Source organism: Thamnophis sirtalis, unplaced genomic scaffold, assembly GCF_051295495.1.
Source record: "Thamnophis sirtalis isolate CommonGarterSnake01/CBP01778 unplaced genomic scaffold, rThaSir2_p1.2 scaffold_5, whole genome shotgun sequence".
Classification (NCBI taxonomy): domain Eukaryota; kingdom Metazoa; phylum Chordata; class Lepidosauria; order Squamata; family Natricidae; genus Thamnophis; species Thamnophis sirtalis.
The window spans coordinates 20,670,992-20,692,909 of NW_028261385.1; the positions used below are offsets into that span (position 1 = coordinate 20,670,992).

General features: G+C 39.3%; 1 protein-coding gene across 4 annotated transcripts in view; it reads right to left on the bottom strand.

Moving 5' to 3' along the window:
* PRLR (prolactin receptor) overlaps positions 1-21,918 on the bottom strand; it is a 110,022-nt gene that overhangs the window by 24,255 nt on the left and 63,849 nt on the right. For 3 of the 4 annotated variants that reach the window (XM_087715407.1, XM_087715406.1, XM_087715405.1), the window contains 3 exons: positions 10,383-10,532; positions 6,622-6,732; positions 1,199-1,331 (listed from right to left, as the gene is read on the bottom strand). In XM_087715407.1, the coding sequence (XP_087571533.1) occupies positions 1,199-1,331; positions 6,622-6,732; positions 10,383-10,461 (323 nt within the window). In that variant the 5' untranslated portion in view covers positions 10,462-10,532. Of the gene's footprint in view, positions 1-1,198; positions 1,332-6,621; positions 6,733-10,382; positions 10,533-14,587; positions 14,626-21,918 lie in introns of all 4 variants that reach the window. The other variant, XM_087715409.1, reaches the window with a different exon arrangement.

Below are 21,918 nucleotides of genomic sequence, written 5' to 3' on the forward strand. Positions count from 1 at the left end.
TACAACAGTCATTTGTCCCTCACCCTCACCCTAACCTTGAGTCTACCAGATCTGGGTGGTAACAATCCACATGGTCAATTAGTTCTTTCAGTTGCCCTGTACATCTGAGTAGAAAACATTTGGATCCAATGAACATTATTTTACCTATAGGATTTATCAGTGCTTTGTTGATTTTTTACAAGCTTATGCTTCAGTCTTCAGGGATAGTATCTAGCCACCTCATCTTGTGTTGGCCTTTTGTTTCTAATTGCCTTCCATTTTTTTCAAGCCACACAGTGTTCTCTAACCACTCTTGCTTTTTCATTATGTTTCTAAAAGATTTAAACCAGCTTTATGAATAGTGCTTCAAAAGAGAAGTCTAGTATTAATTCACCTGTTATTGAATGACTTATTCTTCTAACGGTCTAAAGCAGTGATGGCTAACCTTTTCTGGAGCGAGTGCCCAAATCCAAATCCCCCAAATGCAATGTGTTTGCACTCCCCATATGCTCCCTGCTGCCCTGTGCACATATGTATGACCCCATGCACATGTGCCCTGCACATGCGTGGCAGAGACCCAACGACAAGCTGGCCAGCAAGAGGTGCACGTTCATGCGTGATGGAGCTGAACTAGGATGACATCTCGCATGCCCACAGAGAGGGCACTGTGTGCCAATTGTGGCATGTGTGCCATAGGCAAGGAGCCGAGGTGGCGCAGTGGTTAAATGCAGCAGCCGGCTCAGGGTTGACTCAGCCTTCCATCCTTCCGAGGTGGGTAAAATGAGGACCCGGATTGTTGTTGGGGGCAATATGCTGACTCTGTAAACCACTTAGAGAGGGCTGAAAGCCCTATGAAGCGGTATATAAGTCTAACCATTGCTACCATTGCTATAGGTTCACCATCACAGATCTAAAGTATTGTAACAATTTTCCTCAAACATCACATCCAGGCACCCATTTTTCTTCCTTTCAGATGATCTATTATTTACAGCTATAAAAGTAGGAGCTATGCCCTTGTGTAAATTATGTCTGTGGTTATGTTCAAGTAATCATAGTTTAAAAAACTTAGAGGGGTGTTTACAGGCATTATATTACTTTATACATGATAATCTTATTCTTAAGGTGTATCTACCTCTATTGAACCTATGTGAAGAACAAAGTACATAAAAGTTATTATTCCCATATATTTTCCATATATTACTTTCTCATATATTCTTACCCAATGGTGTTGTAGAGCAGAGTATAATTTGTAGGAAGACCCCCATCTGAATTAGGTTCCCATCGGCAAGTAAATGTTTCATTTCCTTGGGACAGGCAACTTACTATTCTAGGTTTCCCAGGAGGAGATTGTCCTGAAGAATTGGAATAATGAAATCAGTTATAGTTAGCAGAGTGATTACAAGCCTAGATTACGGACTTGAATTTGCCTTGGTTGCCACCATGTTCATAATAGTTTATTTCTACCCTGATTTTCTCTTCCCCAAAACTAATAACATCCTACAGAAATGAGTATCACACTGCTAAAATACAAATATAAATGAGTACTAAAGCTATAATAAAACTGGAGTCTCAAATTCAATATTTATGGAGGGGGAACATAATTAAAACCAAGACTTGGTAAAGATTAAATCAAGGAAGAAAGAGATCATCCTACATTTTAGCCAATGGTATGCATATATATTGCAAGTAATGAACAGTTATTACCATATAACACATTGCAATCAAACCGGTCAGTCCTAGAGGAGATCAACCCTGACTGTTCTTTAGAAGGCCAGATCCTGAAGATGAAACTCAAATATTTTGGCCATCAAATGAGAAGGAAGGACTCACTGGAGAAGAGCCTAATGTTGGGAAAGATTGAGGTCAAAAGAAGAAGGGGATGACAGAGAATGAGGTGGCTGGATGGAGTCACTGAAGCAGTAGGCATGATCTTAAATGGACTCCAGAGAATTGTAGAGGACAAGAAGGCCTGGAGGAATATTGTCCATGAGGTCATGCTGGGTCAGACATGACTTTGCAACTAACAACAACGCCTCAAATCTTATGGCTGTTAAAGAACCGGACTTTGTCATGGTCCAGGCCTCAGACTCTGACATTGAAGAAGCTACTCCAGCTGAACCAGTAGAATATTAGCCTCAGGAGATACCAAGGCAGAAATCACTTGAGACTGATCAAATGCTGAAGCAATCAGATAAGATGATACAATCTCCAACACATGGCAAGTAGAGTGGAAACCAGGACAAAGATGCTCAATCTTTCTTCTTGCCAAGCAGGGGGAAACTCTTAATTAAAGACAGCTTTTTGCAGCCTGATTTAATGGCAGCCCCACCCAAGTTTCTCTGTTTGATCTCCTGGTGTGATGTATGATTTCTGTGAATCCTGCTTATGAAACTGGCTGTCTGAACATTGGACTGGATTTTGATTACACTTCTGTGTATTGCGATTGAAGGTGAATCTACCCAAGCACGTGACCCAACAAATGTGCGCATGACAATAGCGTGCCGACAAAACCGCGGCGAGAGAACCGCAATGTCATAAACGCGCCCACAACAACGCGCCGACAAAACCGCGCCGACAAAAACACAATTTAAGTTAAGGTAAGGGTTAGGGTTAGGTTCAGGGTTAAGTTTAGGTTTAGGTTTAGGGTTATTAGGTTGTTATTAGTTGTTTATTGAAGGCGTGCTTTTGTCGGTGCGCTGTTGTCGGTGCCCTTCTGCACGCATTCATTGGCGCGATTTTGACCTCGCAGTTTTCTTGCCGTGGTTTTGGCGGCGCGCTTTTGTCGAGCGCACATTTGCCGGTGAACCATCCAAGCAACCATCTTTGCCCAGACAAATGGTTGATTTACATTTCTTCTCTTGTTATCTGCTCAGCCTCGATCTGATCCAGACTGAGAGCCTTCTCAAGTTAGCCTTTGAGAATATTCATATCTGAAGACAGAGCATCAGAAAAACAGACGTATGTATGTAGGAGAGCTTGGCTCTGTCAAGAAATAAAGAGATAAACGATTCTGCAGTATCCTGGTGAAAGAAGCCACTTCTCAACTTGGAAATATCACTGGAACAAAATCAGTTCATGAATGATAGTATGGCTTTTATCTTAGAACTCCTACCCTGTTTCCCTGAAAATAAGACCTCCCCAAATAATAAACCCAATTGGGCTTTGGAGCGCATGCGCTAAAATAAGCCGTCCCCTGAAAATAAGTCCTCCCTGAAAATATTGCAACAGAGCAGCAGCCATGAGGTAACCACGCTCACTTGCCTCCTGCACCTCAAAAATAATAAGACCTCCCTGAACATAAGACCAAGCGCTTAATTCAGGGGTCAAAAGAAAATAAGACACTGTCTTATTTTGGGGAAAACATGGTAGCTGCAAAGACCATACATGGAATTGACTCATTTTATCTTCTGACTGTCTTTCTCTCCTTTTTGTACATTGCCTTCCGTGAGTCAACTTGGATTATTGGAATGTTGAGATAAATCTATTAGATTTACTATAACCTTAGCCCAGATAAGCTTTCCAGTCTGTGAGGCTAATGCAAAGACCCATGTCTTGTGAAACTTCAGATGAAATGGCTACCCAAGACCAAAGCGTGCCAGTCACCAAATGTTTTAAATCTATCCTGGCAAATATGGCCTATATGACACAAACCAGTTTCAGCAATGCGTATTTCAAGCTCTGGCAATAAAAGAGAAGGTGGCAGCACAACTTTGCTGTGACAAATTAGGAATAGTCAGTGTAAAAAAGCACAGCTGCTGCTTTCTCAGTGGACTAGACTGTTGTGATATATAACAGATGGACCAGCAGACATTAGAAGAACAATTGCCAAATTCTTATTGCAGTTGCCAAGGCTATTTTTCCAGCTGCCTGGCTTTTCCAGTTATACAACAACAACAGATAAAGAGTATTTTGTTGTCTTGCTTTAGTATTTTGCCAGGTTTCTTTTTTCTAAATTTTAAGCTTTTTCTAATCAGATGCTTTTCAGCTGTGCTGGACAATAAATCACCATCTCTCAACAGCGTGGCTTCCCAATCAAATGGGGAATTCATGCAAGTAGACTTTAGTTTTTGAACATACGCTAGATAACATTCCTTTCTTTTACTCATAAAGTTTAATTTATGTGTTGTTTGTTAACTGTTATGCCAATAGTTGAATGGCACATGTGTATGCATGTACAAAGTAAGCTAGAGATTTGAAAGAAATTTACATTTAAACATTCTAAAAACGTTTAAAGGTAGTCCTGTTTTATTGTAGATAATTTTTGCTAACATTTCACGATAATAGCAATAGCACTTAGACTTATATACCGTTTTGCAGTGCTTTACAGCCCTCTCTAAGTGGTTTACAAAGTCAGCATATTGCCCCCAACAATCTGGCTCCTTATCCATAATCCAGATTACTAGTAATAGTTTAAATTTCTCACTTTTTCCATGGGGCTCTATGTTAAAATGAGATCTATATCCAAACTCATCCTCTTGGGGCCTATAAATATCATTTCAGTTCCATGATTTTGAAAGAAAAGATAATTAAGATGATTCTATGACCCTGTTTCCCATCTTTTTATTGACGATACTGAAATGTTATTTTTCCCTCTAGTCCCAATCCATGTGGCTACCCAAAGGAAGGGGGGGGGATATTTATTTAGTGTTTATTGTTGTTCCTTCTTGTCATAGTGCTATGCCCAAAGCAAACAATGTCTGAAAAAAGGAAAGCAGTACCATGTTTCCCCAAAAATAAGAAAAGGACTTATTTTCTTTTGACCCATTAAATAAACACTCGGCCTTATTTTTGGGGAGGTCTTATTATTTTTGAGGTGCAGAGGTGGCGAGGCTGGTCACCTCATGGCTGCTGCTGCATTGCAATATTTCTGAGGAGGGCTTATTTTTGGGGAAGGGCTTATTTTAGCACATGCACTCAAAAGCCCAATTGGGCTTATTATCCGGGGAGGTCTTATTTTAGGGAAAACAGGGTAGAAGACCATTGCTTAAAACATGGACATTAGCAAGCATCTAATCGTGGCTAAGGGTGGTATGACCAAAAGTCAGAAATGATGGATGCCACAACCAACACCTGGTTGCCAACTTTCTAGACAATTTTTTTTTTGTTAAAGCAACTTTAGTTTTTTGGTGCTTCGAAGCTATACAATAATATTAGAACAACATTGACAGCACAGCATGAAATATGGTAACAAATAAAAACACAATAAAAAAGCAATAAAAAAGCAGTAACAGGAAGAAGACTTTAAAACTTGAGAGACCGCCTTCTGCCAATTACCTCCACTAGACCAATTAGATCCCACAGACTAGGCCTCCTCCGAATTCCATCCGCCGGCCAGTGTCGACTGGCGACTACCCGGAGGAGAGCCTTCTCTGTGGCTGCTCCGACCCTTTGGAACGAGCTCCCCGTGGAGATTCGTACCCTCACCACCCTCCAGGCCTTCCGCATAGCCCTTAAAACCTGGCTGTTCCAACAGGCCTGGGGCTAAAGATTTGCTGCCCCTAGCTCGAATGGTATGACTGTTGTGCTTTTTAATTATGTATTGTTTTGTGTTGTTACTAAACTGTCTGTATCCCTCCTTCCCTTTTTGAGCTGTGAGCCGCCCTGAGTCCCCTTAGGGAAAAGGGCGGCATACAAATGAAATAAACTCAAACTCAAACTCAAAAGGTTCTATGAAATACTTGCATTTAACATTGTACAGTCAATTAACTTATTAACATGTTAAAAATACCAGAATTAAAATGATTTGACATTACAAAAACTAATAATAATGCCAGGAATACCTTATTGGGATAGGATATTTCAGAAGTAAGGAGATGGCATGAAAAGATTGTCCAAAGTAAGTACTTATTGTATTTCTGCATAAGACAGTATCTAGCACGTGGTCTCTGAGATTATTTAGGACAAGGGTGCCAAACGGGATTTCTTTGAGGACCGGATCAGCATTGTGGTTCTCCTTCACAGGCCTGCAGGGAGTGGGGTGGGGAGACGGGATGGATGTCTCCTGCAGCACCCTGCCGGCCAAAATGGGGCATGGGGAGAATGTCGTCCCCCCCCCCCCAAGTCTCATTTTCAGCCTCTATGGCCTTCTGCAGCACTTGGCCGGAAGGCTGTGGAGGCTGAAAATGGGCTATGTGAGGGGCCTCCATGCAGCCTGTTTTTGGCCAGCAGAGAATTGCAGGAGGCCGTGGAGGCCAAAAATGGCCAGTCCTTTGATATTTGCAGGCCAGGTCCATGGGCCAGATTTAAGCAATCTATGGTCTGGATGCGGCCCGCGAGCTTTGAATTTGACACCCCTGATTTAGGAAGTCTTTCTCAATCTTGGCAACCTTAAGATATGTGGACCTCAACTCCCAGACCTCCCCAGTAAGTATAGTTGGTTGAGGAATTCTGGGAGTTGAAGTCCAACCATCGTGAAGCAACCAAGTTTGAGAAACAGGAGATTGGCAGGGTTGATGACTCAGTTACAGTTTCTATGGAACAGATTGAGCTTTCTTCAGTGGGGTGGCAGACTTTAAAGTGGAATGATACCAACTGAATGCTAGAAATAAAAGTTAAACATTAAGAACTATTAACAGTAGAGGCAGTTATCACGTATACTAAATTATTTCAAAATTGTAATAATAATGGGGAAGAAAGACTCACCATCAACAAGCCATACATTAAGATACGGTAACAGAACAAATGCTTCTAATATTGATTGCCACAGCTTCATGCCTGGGCCCACTTTCACCTCCAGGAAGAAATTGGAATTCACTGGGAAATGAGATAAGACATAATTGTTTATGACACATATCCAGAACAGAATAACAGAGTTGGAAGGGACCTTGGAGGTCTTCGAATCCATGTAAAATATTCAATGGGTCATATTTTCAAAGAATTCTTTTATGATAATTTAAAGGATTGATTAAGCATTTGGCAAAGTTTTAAATGAGATTTCAATAGAAAACATGGCATGATATGGGCTGAACTATCTACCACTAGTTGGACACAGACCTGATTGAACAATTATACCCACTGAGTTTTTCCCCCCCACACTAGTTTCATATCTCACTTTATGGAACTGTCAAGCAGTCACTATAAGCTGCTGAACTTATTTATAAATAATTAATATATGGCGTTAAAAGATATGTTTATCAAATCTGTGTATTGTGGGGAAACAGACATTTTAGAGGCCACTATCAAGATACAGAAGGACATTGATAAGTTGGAGCAAAATAGAACAGAATAGAACAGAACAGGATAGATAGTATAGGATAGGATACTGCAGAATAGAGTAGAGTAGAATGGAATGGAATGGAATGGAATAGAATACTGCAGAGTAGAATAAAATAGAATATAATAGAATAAGCCAGGGCAGGACATAGATAGGATTCTGCAAAGTAGAGTAGAGTAGAGTAGAGTAGAGTAGAGTAGAGTAGAGTAGAGTAGAGTAGAGTAGAGTAGAGTAGAGTAGAGTAGAGTAGAGTAGAATAGAATACTTGAGAGTAGAGTGGAGTTGAGTAAAGTAGAATAGAATAGAATAGAATAGCAGAGATGGAAGTCTTCTACAGTAGTCTTGGTTCAGGCAGGAAACACTATAATCATTTCAGACAAATAGCTGTCCAATTGCTTCTTAAAAACTTGAATTCCAGCAGAAACAAATGCAGAGTCCTTCATTTGAGTAGGGAAAAAACATTAAAGGTATGAGCATATAGGATGTGGGAGATGCTAAAAGCACATCTGCAAAGGATTCTAATTAGGGAAGGAATTAGAACAGAAATACATATGATGGAAAAAGCTTAGTGGACATCTGAAAGTAGCAAAAAGAGAGATTTTTTGCAGTTCTCCATCACATTCGTGGTAGGGAATATGAAAGGCATTAGACACATACCTTCTAGGCCCAACATACATAGCAACAGAAAGCAATTCTTCTCCAGTTTCTGAAGATGGTAGACTTCAGAGATTTGTGTTTACTCCTAATCTTCTCTAGTTTAGCGTACACATCTTTTTTCAAAAGATTCTCGCCTTTCTTTATACAGCAAAGATTGGAGTTCCTCAAAGCAGCTATAAAACTGGTTTGACTTCAATTGTTACATCAAATTACTGTATTATAGCAAGGGGCAAACATACTGAATCTCTACACATGAATCTTGTAAACTAGGCTGTTTGGTTCTGGTGCAGGTTAATGCATGCAACAGCTTCATTTCAGCATTTTTTTTAATGGTGAGAACAAATAAAATCTTCTTGCAAGGAAACATTTTTCCATTTAAATTGTTTTAATTAGAAGGAGGCTAATCTGACAAGAGAAATAAACAGGAGCACAGAGTTCTGATGATTATATTTATCTTCATGTTAGGTTTTTCCAAACTTGATATTCACTCTGTAATTATTTTTTAAAAGTGCACTTTCCCAAATTGTTTTTTCTTTTATCTGAGCAGAGAGACTTTAGTTTTCAGTTGCTAATTAGTTCTTTGCTTTCAAATTTGCATATGTTTCTGAACATTTTGTTAGACCTTTTCCAACATAGTTTCTGTCCTGTCTTTCAATGTTTTAAATAATAATTTTATTTTTTAATTGTGTCTCAATTCTTTTTAAATCACTTTCCTGGTTTAAAATAAATCCCATTTAAAAGGAATAACTTAAGTCCTCTATGCTTATACTTCCGGCTAATCCTTTTTTATTCCTTCCCCAAATTTGCCAGTTCTTTCCTATCATCAACCTGGATTAGACATTACATAAGCCATGAAATACTTAAATATAATCTGTTAAATAACCCAAAGTTAGCTGGTCACACATTAGATTAAACCATTCAATAAAATGTTCATATTTTAATAGATCCATACCATAGGTGGTATTCAGCAGATTCTGACCAGTTCTGGAGAACCAGTAGTGGAAATTTTGAAATGGTAAATACCACATCTGACTGGCCCCACCCCCATCTATTCTCTGTCTCCAGCTGATCGGGAGGAAATGGGGATTTTACTGTATCCTTCCCCTGCCACACCCACCAAGTCACGCCATGCCCACCAAGCCACACCCACAGAAACGGTAGTAAATTTTTTTGAATCCCACCACTGATCCATAGTGCACACTTAACTAAAAGTTGACACATCGCAATGTATAAATCTACCCATTATGTCCTTTCACGTTTAAGTCATGACACATAAAAGGCCAGGATTTCAAACACATGGTTGTGGCTGCCATCTTGACCTTTCTAACTCACCTTGAGGATGCCTCTGGGTAGTGCAAGATTTGCCTCATCTTACTCAGTCACTAGAATATCATTGATTTCTGATGGCTCCTTTTGTTAAACTTTATTTGGATGTTTAGAATTCAGGCAAATAGAAAGTCTATTCATTTAGACCAGGGGTGTCAAACTCAAGGCCCATGGGCTGGATCTGGCCCGTGGGTTACTTAGATCTGGTCTGCAGAGCCACCCTCGAAACAGCGAAGGACTGGCCCGTAGTGCCTCTACCAATGAAAATGCAGCTCAGCTCAGGCTAACACAGCCACCCCTGACACAAGGGATGTTGAGCTGGTCATGCTCACCCTAGCCACGCCTCCCTGCCCGAGGTCAAACAGAACCCTGATGCGGCCCTCAATGAAATCGATTTTGACACCCCTGAGTTAGACTGAATGACTGATTTTGTGCCATCAAGTCATTGTTGACTGCTAGAGATCACATAGATATATTTTCTCTATGACTACTGATCCTTCAATTTCTCCTCTGGTGTCCCCATCATCATTATAACCGAGACCGTCCATCTTGCCACAGGTGATTGTCTTCTTCTCTTTCCTCCTACCTTTGCAGATTAGAACTTCTGCCAGAGAACTGTGTCTCTCTACAATGTGCTATATGATGAGCTTGGTCCTTTGTGTTTCAAATGAGAAGGGTTGATTTGTTTGATGATTCCTTTATTTGCTTTCTTGGCTGTCTACGGCATTCTCACGAGAAAACACCCATTTTCAAGAGCTCTTTCAATACTTCCTATCTTACTTCAAAATCCAACTTTCCTTTCCATAAAGTCTCATATGAGATATCACTGATAGCATGATTCTGATATTTGTAGATGGGAACTCATCCTGACCTTTGAATAACTTTTCAAAAGTCTTCATGGCTGCTCTATCAATGCTAGTCTGCAGAATACTTTCTGAATGCTTGTTGATGGTTGATCCTAAAAGGAAGAAGCTATTAACTGCTATGACATCTTCATTGTCAGTAAATGTTTATTCAGGTAGAAGAAGTAATCACAATTGTTAATGACTGTCAATCTTTTTCTATGGAACAATACAACTGTTTTGTAATCTAGTGTTGGGAGAAAATGAAACTGGGACCATCAAACTGGTAAAGCCTGCTTGGATTGCTTCTTGATTCCTTAATAAGCAACATGTTTGATAAAATACATACCAACCATTATGCTCACCGAAATAAATCTGATGCAGCTTCTCCAGTCTTTGTTCATTGGCAGGAAGCAGTGACAACTGGTAGGGAATTGGGCACATTTATCAGAGAAAGGACACACAAAACAGAAATATTGGCAAGGAGGCAACTGAGGAATCATGGCTTCTCATTCCTGAAAACAAAATGAATCAAAGTCAGTCAAATGTTTTGTAATCCAAGACATTAAGACATAGTCGAACCAAATGATCTTGGCTCTAGAATCAAAACACTTTTCAATCGCTTCTCTCTCTCTCTATGAGGCATTCATAATAAAGTAATAACAAATCATTTGACTAATGATTTACTCTCCTTTTGCTTTACCTAACATAGTAACAGGGCTGTTCCAATCTAGCTTATAGCTCAGGAATTTCTTCCTGGATTTCCATAAATGTGCCATTAAGGACCTTGCTTAGATCTTTTTCAGACCAGCCAAATAGAGCTACATGCTGCAAGAATTTTTCAAAATCATCTTCAGGCTGAACGTTAATATAATATTTATGTTTTTAAAAAGTGGGGGAGAAGAAGGGGACAGGTGGGCACTCATCCAATTTCAAAAATGTAAGTAACTTTAGCATTGAAAAATACACTTTAAATATGCAGGACAGTGGTAGATTAGTAGTCAGCCTTCAGATGTTGCCAGTTCTAGTCAACTTGGGTGTGTATGTGTGAAAGAAAATGGAAGCTGCAGTCCAACATGTGGAAAAGTAAGTGGTGTCCAATTGTTCTGAAGATTTTCTTGTTGGAAGTGTGCTTGGGCTCTGCTAGGCGGTAGAAAATTATGCAAATGATGATAACATGAGACGTAATGAAAGCCAACGTCTTATAGCAATTAAAGTGCTGGAGAGTGGGGAACGTATAGGAAATAATCCATCTTCAGGCACAGAAGTTCATCTGTGGATTTGAGCTGCTCACTCTCCTAATTCAACCTTCCACACTGGTTGTGGTTGATAGGAAAAAAACAGGAGGGAGGACTATGTATGCGACGGTGAGCTCCTAAATAAAAGCTCCAATATAAACCTAATGAACCAGAGGTTGTATTCAGCAGGTTCTGATCAGTTCTGGAAAACCAGTAGTGGAAATTTTAAGTAGTTCGGAGAACGGGTAAATACCACCTCTGACTGGCTCAATCCCCATCTATTCTCTGCCTCTCAAGTCCCAGTTGATCGGGAGGAAATGGGGATTTTGCAGTATCCTTCCCCTAACACGCCCACCAAGCCACGCCCACCAAGCCACACCCACAGAACCAGTAGTAAAAAAAATGGCTCCCACCACTGTAATGAACCAAAAACAATAAACTCACAAAGAACTAGAATAAAGATTCAGCCTACATTATGATGATTGAAAATATTTGTAGGAAAGAAGTCTATACGATTTCCTTCTGAGGATCAACACACCTGGTTGCAATTCTATGGTTTTCTTAAGGAATTGTGCAGCCATCCAAAATATTTACTTGGAGTGTTTTCAAGTAAACTAGTTTCAGAAAGCGTTTGCCTTAGTCAAATAAAGAATGCTGCAGCAGACTCAACAATCACACGGCCAATTATTTTGCCACATGTTCTTTCATTTTCTGTAGTTTGTTTTCCTCTTCTGTCAAGATAAACGTAATTTCTCCTAAATGAGAATTGGATAAAATAAATACGATGCTTTACATGGAAATGATTCCATAATTTCCCTTAGGTGAGAGTCAGATAAAATAGTTTTTATTGAAATGATTCAGCAGGGCTATTTTCTTTCAGAAAACCAGAAATTTGTGCTTAAGGGTAAACTTCACCTTCGTTGCATAAGCTTATTAGAATACCAAAAGTTACCATCGGGGTATATTTTGCCTTATGAAAATATTCTCCGGTTTTGTTTGAAATAACATCCCCCAAGTTTTTTCATTTTGTTTTTCAGCAAAAATTGCTTACCCTTTTTTTTGCTGTTCAATGTTCCAGCATCTTCAAATGGAATAAACATTTTATTCTACAACTGATAAATGATGATCCTCATGGGGTTACCAAATCTGATCTGTAGGAATCCAGATGATCACTTGATGGAAACAAGAGACTTTTAGTATCGCTTTGCTGCAGTCAATGACTGTCTAGATTTTTGGAAAACCCAAAGAGCTTCCAGATTTCACTTTGATAGATGCTGCGCTGCGCTATGAATTTTGGGGGCGATTCAATCAGGTTGCATAAGCCAATGTAACCCTGAATTGCATCAAGAGAGGGATAGTATCATGATCAAGATCAAAGGAAGTAATAGTGCTGCATTATACCGTATTGGTGAGGCCACATTTGGAAAAATGTGTCCAGTTCTGGTCACCACAATACAGAAAAGATGCTGAGGCCATAGAAAGAGTGCAGAGAAGAGCAACAGATTATAAGAGGTCTGGAGGCTAAATCTTATTAATAGCTAAAGGAACTAGATGTGTTTAGCTTAACCAAAAGAAGACTGTGAGGAGACATAATAGAAGTATTTCAATATTTGAAAGACTGCCATAGGGGAGAAGGTGTCCATTTATTCTCCATAGCATCTGAGGATAGGACAAGAAGTAATCCATGGAAGTTCATCAAAGGGAGATCCAACCTAGAAATAAGGAAGGATTTCCTGACAATGGGAACTATTAACCAGTGGAACAGCTTGCCTCCCAGAGTTCTAGGTGCTCCATCACTGGAGGTCTATGGAGATTCTCAGTCATCCAGGTCATGGTTGTCCCAAAGGCGTTTTGCAAGAGGAAACTGGACTTTCTGGCTTTTCTTCGAAGATGTTTCACTTCCCATCCAAGAAGCTTCTTCAGCTCTGACTAGATGGTGGGGAATGGAAGGATTTATACTCCTTGCAGACAACTAGTCATTTGCATTCTTTTAGCAGGTCATTAAAGTCATCTGGAGGTTTATCTGTGTCATGGGGATCACCTGAGTGGTGCAAATGGGTGTGGAGCATTCTTGAAACTGTTAAAATGACTGTGTTGTGGATTAGAGATAGATGATGTTGCATCCCATCTCCTCTGTTGAGAGAGAGGGCTGTTCAATTTTGACATAGATGGGCTCTTTGACTCCTCTTTCAAACCAGAGGTCCTCTCTGTCCAAAATATGGACTTTGTCAAATGCAGATAGACTGCTGAATCTAGTCCTGATGGGTTTGTTCTCCTATGTTGCGTTCATAAACTCATGGCACAACCTAGGAGAACAAACCCATGAGGACTAGATTCAGCAGTCCATCGTCATTTAAAAGACAAAGGCCACTCTTTTGAAGACCACAAAGTCCACATTTTGGACAGAGAGGACCTCTGGTTTGAAAGAGGGGTCAAAGAGTCCATCACTGGAAGTTTTTTTTTAAAACTGGACAACTATTTGTCTGAGATGGTATGAGGATTCCTGCCTTGCGAGGGGGTTAGATAGAAGACCTCCAAGGTCCCTTGTACAAAAATGAGTAAATGTTGTAAAACTGCACAGATGACTCTTGTTTAACATACATCATAGTCAAAAGCACCTACACAGAAGATATTCATAAGGAGTGAAGCAGTGGTGGGTTTCTATTTTTTTCACTACCAGTTCGCTCATGCGTGTGTGATGCTTCTGTGCATGTGTAACGGGCGGGTGGGCGGAGCCCCCTGTCACTGCCACTACCGGTTCACCTGATCCGGGCCAAACCAGGAGCAACCCACCTCTTGAGTGAAGGGCAAATCCAGGTTAGAAGATTTAATGATTTGCATTATAGGATACAGAATGAATTATTCTATATTTCAAGGTAGGCTTTTATTCAGAAAATTGCAGAAGTCTGTGGCCCAGGTCTCTGGCAATTACTTAGAACACTGTAACCGATAAACTATGGTTAGAAGCTCAAGGTAAATTTCAAATAAAATGAATTGTGGTTTATGCACTTGTTCTCCCATTCCTTCAGTACTCCCAGAAAAGGCTGAGGGTTTTTTTCGGTCCTGGAGTGACCTCAATAGGTTGCTGATGGTGTGTGTGTGCATTTTGCATTAGAATGTCTGAATTCAGGCAAATAATAAATTCTTAGAACCTCATCCAATAACAATTCCCCTAATTCTTTGTTAAGAAGCTATGAAATCAATAATAATTTACAGGGTACATATGGCCTGGATCTCTCATTATTCTATTCATAGATAGAGGAGAAATTGGGTGAAAAACACTTAACATAATTATAGTACTTCAAACTACAATTGCAGTACTATATACTTACTAGGAAATAAGTTCTACTGAATCCAGTGAATCATATTTCTGTGTAAAGAATGGTAAAATTAAAAGTAGAGATGCCTAAAGCTTTACTTTAAGGATTTGGAAAGTAAGGCTTGGGAAGAAGTTGATTGAGTATAAACAAGGAAGGAACATTATCCAATTTCTTAAAATGTCAATAAATTAAGGTTTAAAATACTTCTTGCTTGAATACTGTTGTGTAATCTAAATGTAAAACATATAACTTGCCAGGATGCAGGATTTTCTAGTACTATAACACAAATGAATAAAAATCATCTATACAGTGAATAAGTGGCTTATAAAGAAGATTAAATTTAATTTACAAAAATTGCACTTCAGACTGAAACATAAAACCACAGATTTGCACGATGCACTTCTTACTGCATTGATACCATTGTGACCAATTACAATTACCATTGTGATTTTGGAATGGTTAATTACAGCTACCAAATGGGGTAAAGTTCTTCATATAGTTTGTAAACAGACATAGAAAACACAGCAATGGTCATAGGATTAAGAGAAATATAATGCAGTTTATATTTCAGGATTTTAAAAAAGGGCAGTGTAAAAAGTGCTCAAATTAGCAAAAAAGTTAAAAATTAAAAATCTACATCTTACAAGCTAGCAAGATGTTGCAATCTAGATGAATAATGAAATGAGAATTGCTAGATATAACTGGATTCAGAAGAGAGAGAGGTGAATCCTGTGGAAAATGGAAAAGGTAAGGATGTTCCAAGAAAGCATCTAAGTGCAGAACGGCTTTGGACAATTTTATAGATAACTCTTAATAAGAGGAGTGTACCTGGGCTACCTCATCTGCCAATTACAGGCTGTCTTATGACCAGGAAGTAACTGTTAGAAAGAAACATGAAGTGACTAAATGTTTAAAAACATAGAAAAAGAATGCACCAAAGTTATATACTGTCACCTTTTGTTGAAGGTAAAAGATAATAGTAACAGCTGAACAGTAAAAAAAACAAAAACAAATAAACAACCAGAACAACAGAGTAACAGAATTGGAAGGGATCTTGGAGGTCTTCTAATCCAATCCAAAAGCTCAAGCAAAAAATACTGTATCATATTCAGACAAATGGTTGTCCAATCTCTTCTCAAAAACCTCCAGTGTTATACTATCCACAAGTTCTTCTACTGATTATTGTTTTCACTGTGAGAAAATTTCTCCTTAATTCTAGATTGCTTCTCTCCTTGCTTCTTGTTCTGCCTTCAGATGCTTTGGAGAATAGGTTGACCCTCTCTTCTTTGTGGCAACCCCTTAAATATTAGAACATTGCTATCATGTCACCCCTAGTCCTTCTTTTCATTAAACTAGACTTATTCAATTCCTACAAATATTCTTTATACCCTTTAGCCTCCAGTTCTCTAATTAGATTTGCTGCTATTTTCTGTAGTCTTTCTAGATTCTCTAGATCTATACAAATATTGGCAGATCTAGACAAATATTGGAGAAAAGACATCACCCTACCAATGAAGGTAAGTGTTGTTGAGACTGTGATTTTTGCATATGTGGGAAGATATAACTATGCAAGCCAGATCATTAGAAAGGCTGGACAAAAGATAACTTGATGCTTCTGAATTGGTGGAGAAAAAGCCTGAAAATATCCTGGGGTACAAGAAACACAACTCATCCAACACTTGAAGCATTGCTGATAGCAAAATGAAACCAGTGAGTCACAAAATATTAGAAACGATTGAAGAAAAACTGGATCTGGCTGCAGCATTCCAATGATCACTAGACCCTTTTCTCATTTCAAGCTGACTGCCCATTAGAGAAGCCAATAGTAATGGACCATTGGGTAAAGGAGTATCAGACCAAGGAGAAAGAGCCCAGTGAGCATCTATCTTTTTCAGAATACTGTGAGATCACAAAACTAGTAGCTTTATTTTTTGAAAAACCTATTCTATCATATGGATAACCAAAGGGATAGTAAATTACTCTTGCAGCAAACTTCTGCAAATGGGAACAGAGGAAGGCAAACCAGACACCACTTGCTTGCTTGCTTGCTTATTTGGGAGAGATGTCATAGGATAAAGAAGAAGCTCTAAAGCAGGCATGGCCAGTGGGCTGCTTATGACCCTGGACAGATAGTAATGCGGTACCACAGGCTCGTAAACCTTTAACTATGTGATTTTTATTATAAAACTACTGTATGTATGTGTGTGTGTGTGTGTATGTTTGTGTGTGTGTGTGTTTGTGTGTGTGTGTGTATGTATGTGTTCAAGCATAACTCTGGAACGCCTTGAGCAATTTCAACCAAACTTGGTACACGGATGACTTACCCTCTGGAGAAAAATATTGTGGAGATAAGACACCCCTAAACGCTCGGGCTGGGTGTTTTGTTAAGATGCAGCATGTTGTGCCTTAAATGGCTTCTACTGTACAGCGCAGTGGAGTTGCCATAGTAATGGCTTCACAGTATTCCACAAGGGAGCTCTCTCTGGTAAGGGGGAAAGTCCAACATTAGAAATTAAGTTTGGTCCAGACATTTTCTCTCTATAAATACATACCTGGGCACTGCCTGGTTATCGGTTAGTATTATATATTTTGTGCAGCCCAAGACAATTCCTCTCCATTCAATGCAGCCCAGGCAAGACAAATGGTTGGACACCTAAGCTCTAAAGTAGGTGTGTCAGACTCAAGGTCCCTGGGCCGGATCTGGCCCGCGGGGTGCTTAGAACTGGCCCGCAGTGCTGCCCAGGAAACTGTGAAGGACCGACCCACAGTGCCTCTGCCAACAAAAATGGAGCTCGGGAGGACCGTGTGCAGATTGTTGGGGGGCAATATGCTGACTCTGTAAACTGCTTAGAGAGGACTGTCTGTAAAGCAGTGTGAAGTGGTATATAAGTCTAAATGCTATTGCTGTTGCTATTGTATGTAGCCTGTACTGTGAGATTTGCTTTTTAGTGGCAAGCAGCCACCAAGGACTTGATTCTCCAGTCATTCAAGTGCAGGCTTCATCCTGTTTGACAAATATATTTGTTATTTATTATCTGTGTACCCTGCTGCAATTGATTCACTTCTCAGCAGAAAAAAACAAATTGAAAATAAACAAGGTTAGCTTAAACAAAGAACTTAAACAAAGAAATTTCATAGAAGGGGTGTCAAACTAAATTTCATTGAGGGCCGCATGAGGGCTGTGGTTGACCTCGGGCGGGGGGGGGGCTGATGGTGGGTGTGGCCAACTGGGTAGGCGTGGCCAGCTTGACACCACTCCCCAAATTGCTGGCATATTTCCTCTTCGCATTGAGTAGAACAGGCCAAAGTGATGCAGGCCGGCCCCTTACATTTTCCAGGATGGCCACATGTGTCAGATCCAACCATATTGCAGACTGGATGCTGCCTGCAGGCCTTGAGTTTGACACCACTGTTCTACAGCTTTTGTACATTGGCACTGCCACCTGCTGTAGCTTAGTGGCTTAGTGTTTTTGCTGCTGCCACCTGTCTTTGAAGGGTATCCCTTCCCCTAACCTAGATGGGTAAGAGACTGACTTCCCTTATTGGTGATTAAAACTTAAAGAGTAATGTTACTATTCATGATCAGTATTAATATTTATATTATTATTTATGACTATATTACTTTATTATTATTATTATTATTATTGGTTGCACAGTCATCTAATTTTAAACTAAAACTGGCATTTTTTATACATCTATCGAGTCCTTGCCCAGGACCTGCAATAGATAGATGATGTGTAATCATGTTAATTAAAAAAAATATATCTTTTCAACCAAAACAACAAATTTGCAGTGGGAATAAACCTCTTCCATGACATTTCCATTATGCACTTACTATAAGAGAGTAATTTACCACTAAGAGTTTTTCGTAGTTGTTTATTAATGCACATTTTAAATTCTGTTATCAAATTGGGGTAATTTTTGTTTGTATCTTATGACAAGCATGAAACTTAATAAAGATGATCTTCCATGTATAGTCTTTCTGATAATGTGTTTTGCAATCAAAGAGGGACGTGTGTGTGTGTGTGTGTCTGTGTTCCTCCCTCCCTCCTTCTTTCCCTGCAGAAGTATTTTCCTTGTCAAATAGATAGATGTGGTTTCCACTTAATTTTAACTTCATTTATTTTGATCAATGGCAAAGCAGTTCTAGAAGTTTTATTTCAAATACCTGCAGGGCACAAGGTTGCCTATTCTAAGAACACTTAAAGGGAAAATAGATAGTGGTAAACTGGAAGAATCATCCAATGTAAGTTTGCTTTTATACGGAGATTCGATGGCTTACTTGGCCACCTTTCCAATAATTTTCCAAACAATAATTTTTTTTGTTATAGTACAAAATGATCTTGACTCACTCCATTTACTGCCTAGAACTTATTATTGGGACTTTGGCTCTTTGAACTTAACTCTCAACAACACAAATATCCCTAGTGAACTTTGGGTGAGAGCATGTTTATTGAAGTCTTGCAAACTTTGCCATAGCAACCAATGAGGCCAGAGCTGAAGGAAAGTAGGGGAAAAAAAACTTTAGTGGAAATTTCTTGAATTATGGGATCCAGTAATTTTCAATAATTCAAGCAAAGGTCAGAATAAATTACCCTGTTTGCACTGGGACCCTTTAACTGAGTTCTATCATTAAATCTTTGGATTGAGTTACTTTTCTCCAAAAGTAGCACATTGTTTGAGATGTTCACATGATGCTCAGTTACACTGAGTTTCCTACAGATTTTTTGTTTTGCTATTTTTACAAAACAAGGGTGTGTTCAGGAGAAGAGAACCTTTTCCATCCTTTTGGCTGCACCAGATGAATGGTACCTGCATTACTCTTCCTGGTTGAAAAAACCAGCTTTGAAAAACATTTTCCTTTCTTTTCATCTGGAGGCAGTAGATTGATTAGAGCAGCTTTGCTCAGCTTGATCCTTTTCTTAGTCATTGAAATGGCAACTCCCAGAGATCTAAGACAATGAAGTCTCTGATGGTCTAACATGACCAGTTTTGGAGCTACTGAATAATTGAAACATGTTAACTGGGAAATGCTGGGAGTTGAGGTCCACACATCTTAAAGTTGCTGAGAGTAAGAAACACTGATTTAAATCAAAAGTCTAACATAGGGGCTTTTTTTAAAAAAAAATCCATGGGATAGGGGTCTAGTTTAGACTCAGAACCAGTCACATCAGTGGTGGGATTTATTTTTTTTTACTACCGGTTCTGTGGGCGTTGCTTGGTGGGTGTGACATAGCTTGGTGTGCGTGGCAGGGGAAGGATACTGTAACATCTCCATTCCCTCCCGATCAGATGGGACTCGGGAGGCAGAGAATAGATGGGGATGGGGCCAGTCCAGGGATGGGTTCCTGCCAGTTCTAACCTCATCTATAGAAGAGGTTCCACAAATCTACAGTGCCATTTAGAACCGGTTCCAGCTCCCTCCCTCCCCCGCCCGTCCGCACATCATCAAGATGAAGAGCGAGAGGAGGAATTCTGGAAGTTGAAGTCCACAAGTCTTAAAGCTGTCAAGTTTGAACACTCCTGGAGTTTTTTTCTAAAGGGTTAGGGGTGCAACGGTCTTGTAACTTGACAGGTTTAAGACTTGCACACTTCAATGCCAGAGTTCCTGAGCCAACATGACTGGAGGAGGAATTCTGGGAGTTGAAGTCCACAAGTCTTAAAGCTGTCAAGTTTGAACACCCCTGGGGTTTCTTTTTCTAAAGGGTTAGGGGTGCAAAGGTCTTGTAATTTGACAGCTTTAAGACTTGCATACTTCAATGCCAGAGTTCCTGAGCCAACATTTTGGCTGCTAAGCAAGAGCGTTGTTAAATGAGTTTCACCACATTTTACAAGTTGGCCACTCCCACCCAGTCACATGGCTGGCAAGCCATTCCCACCCAGTCACATGACTGGCAAGCCACACCCACAAAGCAGGCCATACCTACAGAAGAGGTTCTAAAAAATTTTGAAACCCACCACTGGGCCAGTCAGAGGTGGTATTTCCGAATTACTTAAAATTTCCGCTACCGGTTCTCTAGTCAGAACCGGTACGGGAACCTGCTGAATCAGAACCTGCTGAATGCCACCTCTTTGTCACATGTTATACATGTTAGAACATGTAGCCATCAAAGACAATCCTGCTAAATAAGGACATTGAAGCCAGGCAGATGTAGCCAGGCAACTAATTTCCAGGTGTGGATTTCAATTTTATATAAGAATGACTTTTACACAGAATAAAAGGTCAACAATTTGTTCAAGCCTTGATTTTAAAAGCCTGTTTTCAGTGACAGTTTCCCTATGCTGCACTTTATATCCTTTATTATTTACTGAAATAACTAATTTGACATCTGTCTGAATGCAGGTTTCTTTATTTCTGTTTTAATAAATCATGATTTAGGTCTTAAACTGTGGCTAATCTACTTTTTTAAAAATATAAATGATACAAATTTATAGTTGGCTTCTATGCATAAACCAACCTAATATTAATCAGTTTTTCCAATTTCACATATACAACTATTGTTGGTCAATTAAAGATATAGCAGATGGACTTCCAAATCCCTTGTGATTATGCTGGAGCAGAAGGGGGAGAAGCACACAAATGAGAGATATCAACAATTCATAGTTGATTAGAACTGTATTAGATAGAGACTATGAACTGTATTAACAATTCAGAGTTTATTAGAAGTGGGAGAAAGAAAGAGAAAGGCATCATTTGCCCAATAAACTATGAATTTCTTCCACTTTATACCTGAAATAACTTTGTGTCAAATTTTTGATATTTGATTAGAAAGAAATAATTTGAAGAATACATAGACATGCATAAGAACTGTGAGCAAGCTTAGTTAAATCTTTTATAGCATTTATTATCTACTATCATTTCTGTGCAATGTTTTCCACTGGAATTTTTTTTTCCAGATAAAGAAGGATCTTCGTGGTAGAAACTGCAAAAACTGGAACCTTCAAAGGTTCTCTGTGAATAATGTACTCTTGTAGATTTTGCACACAAAATTGCTCAGTATTTGATATGCTATAATCTTCACATAAGCTAATATGTACTACATGAAGGTAAAATACAGTGTAGTTGTGTCCTTTAATTTAGCCAATTATTTGGATTTTTTTAAAAAAATAAAAGAACTGCAGAATATTTCAGTCCCGCATATTATTTTCCTGGGGCTGTTCTAGTAAGTTTCCAAGATGGCTACAACATCCCTAGATATACTCTTTGAGCCAATTCTCTTATTATTTCTTTAGCAGTGTTACAATCAAACCAGATTTTATCTGGTATTGCTTTCAGTCATAGGAAAACAATTTTGTTATAAGGTAGCTACAGTTCACAATAACTACATGTAAATTACTTGGAT